The sequence below is a fragment of the Oncorhynchus masou genome, chromosome 11 (assembly GCF_036934945.1).
Source record: "Oncorhynchus masou masou isolate Uvic2021 chromosome 11, UVic_Omas_1.1, whole genome shotgun sequence".
NCBI lineage: Eukaryota > Metazoa > Chordata > Actinopteri > Salmoniformes > Salmonidae > Oncorhynchus > Oncorhynchus masou.
Genome location: NC_088222.1, coordinates 33,679,826 through 33,694,097, shown reverse-complemented (window position 1 = coordinate 33,694,097; position 14,272 = coordinate 33,679,826). Strand labels below are relative to the sequence as shown.

General features: G+C 42.7%; 1 protein-coding gene across 4 annotated transcripts in view; it reads right to left on the bottom strand.

The window, feature by feature from the left end:
• The window catches only part of LOC135548571 (microtubule-associated protein 6 homolog), a 37,858-nt gene extending 25,916 nt beyond the window's left edge, over positions 1-11,942 (bottom strand). For 3 of the 4 annotated variants that reach the window (XM_064978315.1, XM_064978317.1, XM_064978319.1), the window contains exon 1: positions 10,924-11,930. In XM_064978315.1, coding sequence (XP_064834387.1) covers positions 10,924-11,639 — 716 coding nt within the window. In that variant the 5' untranslated portion in view covers positions 11,640-11,930. Of the gene's footprint in view, positions 1-10,923 lie in introns of all 4 variants that reach the window. The other variant, XM_064978316.1, reaches the window with a different exon arrangement.
• Between the last annotated feature and the right edge of the window lie 2,330 nt (positions 11,943-14,272).

The following is a 14,272-nucleotide window of genomic DNA, read 5'->3' as shown; positions in this document are numbered from 1 at the left end:
TTTTATTTTCTCATAAAGAAAACTGCCCAGGATGTTGATGAGTGGACTAGTGGTTAAAGTAAGAGCGGCTGGTGGTTAGATAGTTAGATCTAGCTCCAGTGGAGTGGAAGTGAGATGGAATCACAGAGTTGTTACATAAAAGGATTGAAGTCCACTTTTAATGCTTGGGCAGGAAAAGAGAGGAGAGACAGTACAAGGTCAGATTATACAATGTCTGTGGCCAAGGGCATAGAATGCTACTACCCGCGCAGGGTGCAATTGACGGGGTAGTGGTAGGCAGAGAGAGAGTCAAACACAAGTCTATACTGTACATAGCAAGCTGGACAACGTCATACTCATATGACTGGTAACAATTAAGCTAGTGTCTTCCAGGTCAGTGTGTGCTTGGTACCTAGTCTACTTCCATTTCTTTCAAAACAGATCTTTGTCAAAGACAAGTATGAAAATGTTTGACATATGATGTGATTTGCGAGGTTTCTTGAACATACTTGCTCACCTCTTACACACATCTAAAACATCTTAACAACTCTAAACCCCTAATAAAGTCTAATTTTATGTATCTTTACTCCCTCTATTATGTGGTGCTAAAATGAAACTTTCCTCTGCCAAAACAAGCTGTTATTTGATGAGGTCTTACCAAGTTAACATACTGCATTTATTACTGTAGAAAAGCAGGTCTTGCCAAGATAATGTCAGGACCCGGTTTCGAACCTGGGTCTCCGGAGTGAGAAACAGTCACTTAACCAACTGAGCCACGAATAGTCAGCAGAACCCAGAAGATGAGGCAGACACAGCAGTACTTAAGACGGTGTATTTAATAAAGAAAAAATCCTAAAATACAAAAAATGGCAAATCCAAAAGGTGGTAGGAAAAACACAAAAAGACCTCAAAAGAAACTCACCAAAAATAAACAAAAAACAAAAAACAGAATACCACAAGAACTTCACCCGGAATCGACAAGAGCACACAGAACACTAGGGCAGGGTGCTAACATACAAACACAGAGCACAGAACTGAGGGAAACAAAGGGTTTAAATACAATCAGGGGAAACGAGACACAGGTGCAAATAATAATGGGGATTAAGGGAAAAACATAGGGACAAAAAGCACAATGGGGACATCTACTGACCAAAACCCGGAACAACCCTGGCCAAATCCTGACAGATAACATACTGTTTTTCTTACTGCTGTATGGCTATCCACTAATGGTTCTGCCTGGTACCTGGAGCTGACCCTGCTGACCCTGCAGGAAAGGGGAGATATGTTGTGAAAAGCGCCGTCACTATGACGTTATGACACTGGCACTGACAAGTGGTGGAGGGATGCCAGGGAACAACACTGCTAAGATACACATGCTACCCTTCTCTAACATAGCATGGCAGGCAACAGCCAGGCAACAGCCAGGCAGACAGGGAACAATCTGGCACTACTCTCTTAGAGACTTAGAAAGGGCAGAGAACGGCAAAAGGACCATTAGCACGCATAGCTACAGCGCTAGTCTGAACAAATCTATTGCCAAATAAAATCTCTCAGCCTTAATTAAAACATGCCATGGCAGTTAGGTTACATCCATTCATGAGAGGATATGGAATAAATCCAATTGATTGCAGCATTTACATTGGACAGCAAAGTATCATCAGTGTTAAATACAAATAATTATCATAATCATAATTATCACAGCCAGTCTTTTTTACTGTAAATTTACCTTCCTACGACATCCCACTTTGGCAGGACAGACATGCTAATCCGAAGCCCATCCGACTGTGACACAGAGTTTCCAATAAACAATAACATACACATCTGAAATGATTGCACGATTTACTACACGGCAGAATCAATAATAAATCATTACATAGTACAGTACATAACAGCTGAACGCAGCCAGACATTCTCTAAACACTTGAGGTGAATCAATCAATCCCAGGGTACAGTAACAGTGCCTTGATTTACTGACACGGCTTCTTTTTGTATCAGTCAGCCATTACATGTAGCCAACTGCTGATTGTTCCTTATCAATACTCTCTCCCCCCTCTGGGATCAGCTTGCCTCTGGCGTTATGGTAGCTGAATCTGTAGCCTGTCAAGATTGCCCATGCAGTCAGATGGCTATTGGCTACACTGTGACATATTGCAACTCAGTGAAATCACCACAGAGTGTGTTGTACGTTCTGATGCCTGGCTAAACCTCGGATGTACCCACACCTTTAATAATGTCAGCTGCGTCAAGCATTTAGTATAATAATGTTATTTGGCAGACATCCAAATAACTTATCCTAATCAACTTACAGTCATGCATGCATATGTTTTACTTGTGGGTGGCTCTAGGACTCAAACCCACAATTCTAGCGGTGTAAGCGCCATGCTCTACCAACTTAGCCATCATGGTTCTCCCAACTATTTCATAGCAGCAGTGACATTTTTTACACAAAATAAAACACGTCTTGTGAGAAGTGAGAAAGAGCAATGTAAACTGCCTCAAGCTGGTTATGCTAATTTCTTGGCTTTATACAGTACATTATATGCATAGACACTAACTGAATATTGAATGACCATAATCCTAAAATTAATGTTTAACACTTCAATTAGAGAATCCTTTCTTCAGACTATCATGTAATGCCTCACCTCTGATCCTAACCTGCCTGCATCTGTAGGGAGTTCCTGGAAGCTAAGCTTTGCGAGGAGAGATTGAGCAGCATGTCCTGCCCTCCCTCTCTTTCTCCATCACTCTCTCCCCAGTGTGGTTAGATTCAGTGATTCAGCACGCATTGCCTGCATGTCGGTGGAAATACCGGGCTTTACAGGCCTTCTAAGAGGATCATTTTTAAATCCACTCAAATCTGTTGGCCTCTTTACAATATGTCAGCCACTACTGCTGCTCTGCTCACATGCTACATTCATTCTGCAGGCACACTCATCTGCATTGGGATCACCCTGGCCTGGACTGGTTGGCAGTGTGCAGAGAAGAGGTCCCTATGGCTAGTGAATGACTAGCCAGTTGTCCATCTAACCATGATGAGAGTGAGGTGGGTATTGAATGAGTCAATGGTGTTTGTAAAATAAAATAAAAATCGCAATAAATTAATTAATTAATCAATGTTGGCATGAACATGTTGTGCTGTGATGCAACCTGAAAACATCTCAAATAAACAATTCATGGCCTCTGTCTCGCCCCCTCTGAGCTAAAGGAAACTAAGCTAAACTACCTGTCTCCCTTAAAGTAATGCTACCTGCTCCCCATTCATCATCCACAGCTTATTGCACATTATGCAATAGAGGAAGACGTAATTGCCTCTGAAAGCATTTGATTGTTTTCTAATTAGATTGCAACAAAGGAAAATAACTGCTTAATGAGAGGAAGAGAAGAAGTGTCTGTGCTGTTGCTCACTGTGTTTATTGTCTGATTACCCCAGCAGGAAAAGGCTGGTGGTTGGTGTGGATGATGATGATAGTGGAGTAAACAAAGCATAACAACTGCAGGTGAGGCCTGACCCTAGGGTTATTCTCATGCAAAAGTGACTTTCAAAGCGTAAACATGGAACAAAGCAGGAAGGCAGCTGAGCGGAGGGATCTTAACCTCTGCTCTGCCTGAAGTGGCAGCAGGTTCCTCAGTCACAGCTAATACAAATCCTTGAGGTCTACACAATGGTGGCTTTGATGGAGATAGAAAATAGAGGTCTTTTGAATCAAATTTTATTGGTCACATACACATGGTTAGCAGATGTTAATGCGAGTGTAGCGAAATGCTTGTGCTTCTAGTTCCGACAATGCAATAATATCTAACAAGTAATCTAACAAATTCACAACTACTACCTTGTACACACAAATGTGAAGGGATGAATAAGAATATGTACATATAAATATATGGATGAGCGATGGTCAAGCGGCATAGGCAAGATGCAGTAGATGGTATAGAATACAGTATATACATATGAGATAAGTAATGTAGGATATGTAAACATTATTAAAGTGGGGTTATTTAAAGTGACTAGTGATACCATTATTAAGTAAATTTATTAAAGTGGCCAAGAGGTTTGAGTCTGTATGTTGACAGCAGCCTCTATGTTAGTGATGGCTGTTTAACATTCTGATGGCCTTGAGATAGAAGCTGTTTTTCAGTCTCTTGGTCCCAGCTTTGATGCACCTGTACTGACCTCGCCTTCTGGATGATAGCGGGATGAACAGGCAGTGGCTTGGGTGGTTCTTGTCCTTGATTATCTTTTTGGCCTGCCTGTGACATCAGGTGCTGTAGGTGTCCTGGAGGGCAGGTAGTTTGCCCCCGGTGAGGCGTTGTGCAGACCGCACCACCCTCTGGAGAGCCTTGCGGTTGCCATACCAGGTGGTAATACAGCCCGACAGGATGCTCTCAATTGTGCATCTGTAAAAGTTTGTGAGGGTTTTGGGTGACAAGCCAAATTTCTTCAGCCTCCTGGGGTAGAAGAGGCACTGTTGCGCCTTCTTCACCATGCTGTCTGTGTGGGTGGACCATTTCAGTTTGTCTGTGAGGTGTAGGCTGATGAACTTAAAACGTTCCCCCTTCTCCACTACTGTCCCATTGATGTGGATAGTGGGGTGTTCCCTCTGCTGTTTCCTGAAGTCCACAATCATCTCATTTGTTTTGTTGAGTGAGAGGTTATTTTCCTGACACCACACTCCGAGGGCCCTCACCTCCTCCCTGTAGGCTGTCTCTTCGTTGTTGGTAATCAAGCCTACCACTGTAGTGTCGTCTGCAAACTTGATGATTGAGTTGGAAGCGTACATGGCCACTCAGTCGTGGGTGAAGAGGGAGTACAGGAAAGGGCTGAGAATGCACCCTTGTGGGGCCCCAGTGTTGAGGATCAGCGGGGTGGAGATGTTGTTTCCTACCTTCACCACCTGGGGGCGGCCCATCAGAAAGTCCAGGACCCAGTTGCACGGGGCGGGGTTGAGACCCATGGTCTCGAACTTAATGACGAGTTTGGAGGGTACTATGGTGTTAAATGCTGAGCTGTAGTCAATGAACAGCATTCTAACATAGGTATTCCTCTTGTCCAGATGGGATAGGGCAGTGTGATGGAAATTGCATCGTCAGTGGACCTATTGGGGTGGTAAGCAAATTGGGGTGGCTCTGGGGTATCAGGTAGGGTGGAGGTGATATGATCCTTGACTCGTCTCTCAAAGCACTTCATGATTACAGAAGTGAGTGCAATCGGGCGATAGTCGTTTAGCTCAGTTACCTTAGCTTTCTTGGGAACAGGAACAATGGTGGCCATCTTGAAGCATGTGGGGACAGCAGACTGGGAAAGGGATTGATTGAATATGTCCGTAAACACACCAGCCAGCTGGTCTGCGCATGCTCTGAGGACACGGCTAGGAATGCCATCTAGGCCCGGCAGACTTGCGAGGGTTAACACGTTTAAATGTTTTATTCACGTTGGCCATGGAGAAGGAGAGCCCACAGGCTTTGGTAGTGGGGCATGTCAGTGGCACTGTATTGTCTACAAAGCGAGCAAAGAAGTTGTTTAGTTTGTCTGGGAGCAAGATGTCGATGTCTGCAACGGGGCTGGTTTTCTTTTTGTAATCCGTGACTGACTGTAGACACTGCCACATACGTCTCGTGTTTGAGCCGTTGAATTGCGACTCTATTTTGTCTCTATAATGTTTCCAGTCGCCTTGCTTTCAGTTTTGGGCGAATGCTGCCATCCATCCATGGTTTCTGGTTAGGAAAATAGTCACAGTGGGTACGACATCGCCGATGCACTTGCTAACAAACTCGCTCACCGAGTCAGCATATGCATCATCAATGTTATTGACTGAGGCTATCCGGAACATACGCCAGTCCACGTGATCAAAGCAATCTTGAAGCATGGAATACGATTGGTCAGACCAGCGTTGGATGGACCTGAGTATGGGCGTTTCTTGTTTTAGTTTCTGTCTATAGGCTGGGAGCAATAAAATAGAGTCATGTTCAGGTTTGCAAAAGGCAAGGCGGGGTAGGGCTTTGTATACATTGCGGAAGTTAGAGTAGCAATGATCCGGAATGCTACCAGCTCGTGTCACACATTCGATATGGTGATAGAATTTAGAAAGTTCTGTTCTCAGGTTACCTTTGTTAAAATCCCCAACTACAATAAATGCAGCCTCAGGATGTATGGTTTCCAGTTAACATAGGGTGGGTGGGGTGGGGGTGGGGGGTGTTGTTACTATAATCGAAGAGAATTCTCTTGGAAGATAATGTGGTCGGCAATTGATTGTAAGGAATTCTAGGTCAGGTGAACAAAAGGACTTGATATCCTGTATGTTGTTGTGATTACACCATGAGTCGTTAATCATAAGGCATACACCCCCACCCTTATTCTTACCAGAGAGATGTTTGTTTCTGTTGGTGCAATGCATGAAGAAACCAGGTGGCTGTACCTACTCTGACAACATATCCCGAGTGAGCCATGTTTCCGTGAAACAGGGAATATTACAATCTCTGTCTCTCTGGAAGGCAACTCGTGCCCTAATTTCGTCCACCTTGATATTTCCAGATTGGACATTGGCAAGTAATATGCTTGGAAGCGGTGGATGGTGTGCTCGCCTTCTGAATCTTGGGGCGGCAGGGTAGCCTAGCGGTTAGAGTGTTGGACTAGTAACCGGAAGATTGCAAGTTCAAATCCCCAAGCTGTCGTTCTGCCCCTGAACAGGCAGTTAACCCACTGTTCCTAGGCCATCATTGTAAATAAGAATTTGTTCTTAACTGACTTGCCTAGTTAAATAAAGGTTAAATAAAACATCTGACCACTAGGTTGCTCCAACTGCCTCTCCTGCGGTGACCATGATATTTTGGGTCGGCCTCTGGGATAAGACCCCATGTCCAGGGTGGAGGTCCGAATAAAGGATTCACTTCGGGAAAGACGTATTTATCCAATAGTTCTTCCCGGCTGTATGTAATAACACTTGAGATTTTCTGGGCTAACAATGAAATTATACATAAAAAACAAATAACTGCATAGTTTCCTAAGGACCTGAAGTGAGGCTCCATCTTGTCGGCTCCATCTTGCACAGGCGCCATCTTGATCACATCTGTCACAGTCCATACCATCCACCATGTCATGCACTCATGTTATTGTGAAATAAAAAGAAAAAGGTGAGAAGTGAGGAATGACTGAAAGGCTTTCATCATGAATGCTACTTCTTTGGGGCATGCAGGCTGCACAGAATCATTTCAGATGGCCTACATTTTGAAAAGACCGCTGCAGTACAGGCATAGTTCTTGGTTCAGCTTCAGTACTTTTGTTTTTGAACCGTGAGGGCAGTTTTATTTACTTCACGGTGCCATAAACAATCTTCTCTGAGAGACAGCTATTTTCCATTGTTTTGGAGAAATGGTCGACTGGCTGAACACAAATTAGAATGTGGCCCAACTATCCAGTCAGGTTCCATCTGTAACTTGAAGTCAAGAAGCTTCATATTCTATTCATATCCATATCCACATCCTGACCATAGAAAGCCTTTATTTTCTATGGTAGAGTAGGTCAGGGCATGACTAGGGGTGTTAATCTAGTTTATATTTTCTATGTTTGGGTTTTGGTATGATTCCCAATTAGAGGCAGCTGGCTATCGTTGTCTCTAATTGGGGATCATACCTAAAGTAGCATTTTTTCCACCTGTGGGTTATGGGATATTGTTTATGTTTGGAGTTAGTGCACATAGCACCTCAGTAGTCACGGTTTGCTAATTCCATTAGCATGGCTGAATTGGGAGCAACCACTAGATGCAGAAAATCTCATTCACATCCCTCATTTGTATGAATGTCACGTCAATCTCCAACCATGCAGTGGCATACAGTGACACAAAGTTTTATCATACACAATTATAAACAGTCTCATGAAAGCAAGGTGAATGAAGTCGCTCTGAGCAGTTAAAAGCCCAGTGCAGGGGAAAAAAAGTGTTTTTCCTGTGTTTTATATATATTTTCACACTATGAGGTTCGAATAATATTGTGAAAATACCGCCTGAAATTTCAGCCTGTCTTGGTTCGATGGAGTTTTGGCGGTAAATTAATGAATAGACCAATAGCACCTAGTTTTCAGTTTTCCCATTCCCACTCAGACCACTCCCAGACAGTCCTAGCAAAATTATTGCTTCAGAAACTGCTCTTTGCTTAGAAGCTATTTTTGTTTGTTTTCAATTAAAATTGTCAAAAATAATCACAGTAAGGTACTTAATTGTCACCTAGAAATGATTTGATATTGCGATTAAAAGAGTCTGTATTGGACTTGTAAACTTCAACACGGTCAGACTGGGATATCTGTCTGTCATTCCACAGACACCCACATCCCAAGGAGCCGAGTCCCCATCGGCAAGGCTCTCCATAACAGTGTGTGTTTATATGTGCATGTGTGAGCACGTGCGTGATCATGCGTGTGTGTTTGTGAATGTGTGTGTGTGTCAGAGATTAACCAACAGCCAACCTGCTTCTTTCTTTCTCAGTGCTCGCAGACTCAGGGCTCCTGCTTGTCACAATGCAGCCATTTCATGCCATGTGAGGACTGAGCAGGTCTCTTTCCGCCCTGGGCTGGTCCCCACTGGCTGCAGAACAATACTGACACAACAACAGTGGAGCGCTCCACTGTGACCAGCTGCCAGACTTCTTTTTTATTTTATTTCTACCTTTATTTAACCAGGAAATGCCCATTGAGACCCAGAGTCTCTTTTTCAAGGGAGACCTGGCCAAGAAGGCAGCAACAATCAATATATTACAGAATTAAAACATACAACAACATGATCCAGCTTTAAAAAAGCATTTACACTCTTCTGTAACGGTCTTTCATCAACATTTTAAATTCATTCAGTGGCACTAACATATCTAGATGAAGCATGGATTGTAGATTATTCCATGCGTTTGGTGCACAAGAAGGCAGTCTTGTCTAATACTGTAAATGTCCTGGGGACTTTAAGTAGCAACCACCTAGCAGACCAGGTCTGGTAACTGCTGGTGGTGAAGGAGACCAGACTACAGAGGTAAAGAGGGAGTTTACCTGCTGGTGGTGAAGGAGACCAGACTACACAGGTAAATAGGCAGTTTACCCAAAAGAGCTTTGTAGATGAACACATACAAATGTAGCTTTCTGCGCATATAAGTTGAGGTCCAACCTACCATTTGGTACAAGGTGCAATGGTGGGTGAGTGACTTGGCATTTATATTAAAGTGCAAGGATGCATGATAAACAGAATCCAGTCTCTGTAAGACAGAGGAGGCTGCATACATTTACAACAAGTCACCATAATCAATTACAGAGAGAAAAGTGGCCTGAACAAGATTCTTTCTAGCCATAAGTGGGATTGAAGCTTCATTACGAAAATGAAAACCCAATATCAATTTAAGCTTTGTCACAAGATTATCCACATGAACTTTGAAGGACAACTTGTCATCCAACCAAATAACTAGATATTTGTAGGATGACACTTTTTTATGGATAATATGACAATGCTCTTCTCTGGCTGAGTGCGAGCTCTGGTAAAGGTCATGAATTTAGTTTGTTGTACATAGAAGATCAGTTTGAGAACATAAAGGGAGGCCTGCAATGACTGAAAAGCAGTCTGGAGCTCTTCAACAGCCTGAACCAGAGAAGGAGCACATGAGTATATGACTTTATCATCTGCATATAGATGTAACTTTGCTGGTTGCATCCCATTTCCCAAATCATTAATAAAAGTTGAGAACAATACAGGAGCACACCTCTATTAATCTCAAGAAAGCTAGACATGTGATTGTCCGCATATACACATTGTGTTCTGTCAGAAAGATAGTTCCTAAACCAATTTACTGCCCCTTCACTGAGACCAATGTTACTGAACGTGTTATGTTACTGAACAATGTTCACGGCCAACTAAATCAAATGCCTTTGATAAATCAACGGCATTTGCTCTCCTCTCTCACACCACCTCAAGTCAGAGAGAATATTCTTCTCAGCCCTCTTAGTAATTTATGCTTTGTGGGTAACTTCAGTAAGGAAGTGTTCTAATATAATTCACAGCTGAGTCAGGCTTAGTTTTGTCATGTCACACTCACTGGGTGAAATGTGTTTCTATTCATCAGACCAGAGGTACTGTGTTTGGCAGTAAGGCTCAGGCATAAAACCTACGGAGTGTGATATCTTGATCATGGGACTGTACTCTTGCCAAATTGAGCAGAGAACTGAAATAGAACAAGCAATAAGTGGTAGTGATGAATCTTGAACAACAAAGGCAAAACTTTCTCAAGTTGTTATCCTCAAACACTCAAACTCTTTGTGGCACTCACTCCCTGGCAACTACTCTGTAAGGAACTCTAATGGGATGTGGCAGATGACTAAACAATTTATCCACCATCTTTGTTCACAGAGCATAACAAAAACATGGCACTGCCGCTGCCCCAAGCTGTGTCTGTGTAAACTGCATATCTAGCACGGGCCTTAGTGCTCAGCTCACTGAGCCAGACAGACATGGCAGGTCTCCATCTTTCATGCACAGTGCATAATACTGGGACAGAGACAGATATTGTTTTACAGGGACAATAATTCTACCTCAGCACAAACCTTTAGAATGTATAAATAAGGACCTTCAGAACAATACGTTTTACTGTTACACCATTTCTGTGATCGATGCTGTTTTATCCATGCTACTTTATTGAGGCAAATCTGTTTCAAAGTTTTGAATAGAAAGCAGTGGTTAGAATTCCTTGGTAAAAAAAAGCATGTTTGATGTCTGATACTGAATGATATATCAGGAATATTTTACATGTAGGCCTATTTGCTTATCTCATTAACATGCAACGACCTTCACACAACCTCATATTGAAGGTGAACTCACTCACCTGCAACACAGAGCAAAGCCACTTTGGAAACGCATTAAACTTCCACAATGACATGATGCAATGTTTGATTCTGGGGTTTACCTGTGAAGTGCGTTTATAACTTACTTGTATGAGCTGCCACCAGTAACTTCCTGTTTTAACTGCCTGTTTAGCGCATCTAGTGCCGCCCTGCCTCTGGCCCCTGCCGCGTCTTCTCGCTCCACTTTGATGCTAACTTTCTTTTCACCCTCCTTCTCTGCAGGTAGATTATTTTTACTCCCTCCCAGGATTTCCTTTTCGTGCAATTTGTCAGCAATTTCGCATTTCTCTACACCGATGTCTACCTCCGCTTGTTTGGACCGATCCTGGACGCGATCATCGCCGATGGAGATGGATGGACTGGGTCTGGGAATCCAAGGATGGTCACTCCTTTTTGGAATGGGCCACGGCTGGAAATCCTTCTGATATTGTGTCTTGTTATTAAAAGGGATATCGGGAGTGTGATATTCATTCTTAGGTTTACAGGATGGCTCAGGGCGCACTTTCCAGTGCTTAAAGTCTTGCCGCATTACAGAACCACACGCGCGCTCCCCAGACGCAGCGATACCGGGATTCGCACGAGCTGCTACCGCCTGGTCGCTGTGAATGGGTTGCGTTTCTATGGCGACTGCGCTCGTTTGTGCCTGGTTATGCGGCTGTTTTTGTTGGTGCTGCAGCTTAAGATGCTGCATCTCCGAGACATCGTACCTGGTGAAAACCAATGGCACAGAAATGTCCCCCTTGTCCAACTGGTTCCAGAAGCGGGCCATACAGCACGCCCTGGTGATGCAGGGCCACGCCATGATGTCGGTTATAGCTCAGCTCCTGCGCGCGATACAATTCTTCAAATGCCACGGATCCGAGCAGGGAAAATTACTGTCTCCCCTCCGCTATTGATGGGCCCCGGAATCCTGCTAAAGAGGAACAAAATGTCCGAGTTATTGAATGGTGCAATCTCCGATGTTTAGCGATAATAGACAAATGATAAATCCATGATCCAAATATAAAGATTACTGTCTCGGATGTTTTCCTTTTGCGCTGCTCTCAGCTCTGCCCGTTCTGTCCCGTCATGCACATTGCACTACGACAGGACACTGCAAGGGAAGTCTGCCCCGCCCACGCGCTAGCATCCCCGCATGACAGGATGGATGCTCAGAATTGAAGCAGAGAAATATCACCTGGCATCTTCATCATCACGCAATGTCTGCAGTGAGCAGAGACGTTTTGAAGCTTCAACCAATTCAATTCCATTATAGTTTTATGTTTCCATGCGTTCATAGCAAATTACCAAGAATCTGCTAGTAGTAGGCTCATTCAGGTAGGCTACAATTAAAGAAGGTAATTAAGCATGACAGGTTGATGGTTTGCTTTAGCATATTAAATAGGGAATAAACTGAGCTGTTGTCCATACTGCAATTGGATGACATTTCTTTCTTTATTTATGTGTCATTGTATGGAGGCTTTGGAGTAACGTTTTACTTAATAATATGCTTTAATTCCAGTTTGGCCACATATTAATAACTGCATTCCCTTCTCCATCTAAACCAAAAATCCAAGTTAAAGAATAGAACTAAAATCAAATCAGACCTTATTTAAAGTGTGTTGGATTTGATATAGTCCTATTCTTTAAATACAATTTTTGGTTGGGAAAGAGATGTGAATCCAATATATCAATTATGAATGTGTAGACAAACTGGAATGGAAGACAGTCTAAGTCAGTGGCACAGATAATGGGACTATCCAAGCAGAAGATACATCTCCTTCAAATGTTGATATTTGGTTGCGTTGACAGGCAAACACAATTCAATATCCTTTTGAAATTAATTATGTTGGATTCCCATCTCCAAAAATAAGTTGAAGAATAGGATCAAGCCAGTGCCTCTGCTGGAACTGCATGACACAAGTAATTTCGACAACAATTCTTTACAGACAGATTATTTGACTTATAATTCACTATATCACAATTCCAGTGGGTCAGAAGTTTACATACACGAAGTTGACTGTAGCTTTAAATAGCTTGAAAAATTCCAGAAAATGATGTCATGGCTTTAGAAGCTTCTGATAGGCTGATTGACATCATTTGAGTCAATTGGAGGTGTACCTGTGGATGTATTTCAAGGCCGACCTTCAAACTCAGTGCCTCTTTGCTTGACATCATGGGAAAATCAAAAGAAATCAGCCAAGACCTCAGAATAAAAATTGTAGACCTCCACAAGTCTGGTTCATCCTTGGGAGCAATTTCCAAACGCCTGAAGGTACAACGTTCATTTATACAAACAATAGTATGCAAGTATAAACACCATGGGACCACGCAGCCGTCATACCGCTCAGGAAGAGACGCATTCTGTTTCCTAGAGATGAACGTACTTTGGTGCGAAAAGTGCAAATCAATCCCAGAAAAACAGGACCTTATGAAGATGCTGGAGGGAACAGGTACAAAAGTATCTATATTCACAGTAAAGCGAGTCCTGTATTGACATAACCTGAAAGGCTGCTCAACAAGGAAGAAGCCACTGCTCCAAAACCACCATAAAAAAAGCCAGACTACGGTTTGCAACTGTACATGGAGACAAAGATCGTACTTTTTAGAGAAATGTCCTCTGGTCTGATGAAACAAAAATAGAACTGTTTGGCCATAATGACCATCGTTATGTTTGGAGGAAAAAGGGGGAGGCTTGCAAGCTGAAGAACACAATCCCAACCGTGAAGCACAGGGGTGGCTGCATCATGTTGTGGGGGTGCTTTGCTGCAAGGTTAAAGCTTGGTCGTAAATGGGTCTTCAAATGGACAATGACCCCAAGCATACTTCCAAAGTTGTGGCAAAATGGCTTAACGACAACAAAGTCAAGGTATTGGAGTGGCCATCACAAAGCCCTGACCTCAATCCTATAGAAAATTTGTTGGTAGAACTGAAAAAGTGTGCGCGAACAAGGAAGCCTACAAACCTGACTCAGTTACACCAGCTCTGTCAGGAGGAATGGGGCCAAAATTCACCCAACTTATTGTGGGAAGCTTTTGGATGACTACCTGAAATGTTTGACTCAAGTTAAACAATTTAAAGGCATTACTGCCAAACACTAATTGAGTGTATGTAAACGTCTGACCCACTGGGAATGTGGTGAAAGAAATAAAGCAGAAATAAACCATTCTCTCTACTATTATTCTGACATTTCACATTCTTAAAATAAAGTGTTGATCCTAAAACAACAATTTTTACTAGGATTAAATGTCAGGAATTGTGAAACTGAGTTTAAATGTATTTGGCTAAGGTGTATGTTAACTTCCGACTTCAACTGTACATATCCTTTAAATTGTGTTCTCAACCAAACACAATTCAATATTACTTTTTTTAATACAGTGAATGGCTGAAAGTAAAGGCTATCTTACAAACTAATGTAACATTCAACCTCAAAATGAGTAACTCACCCATGGCCAC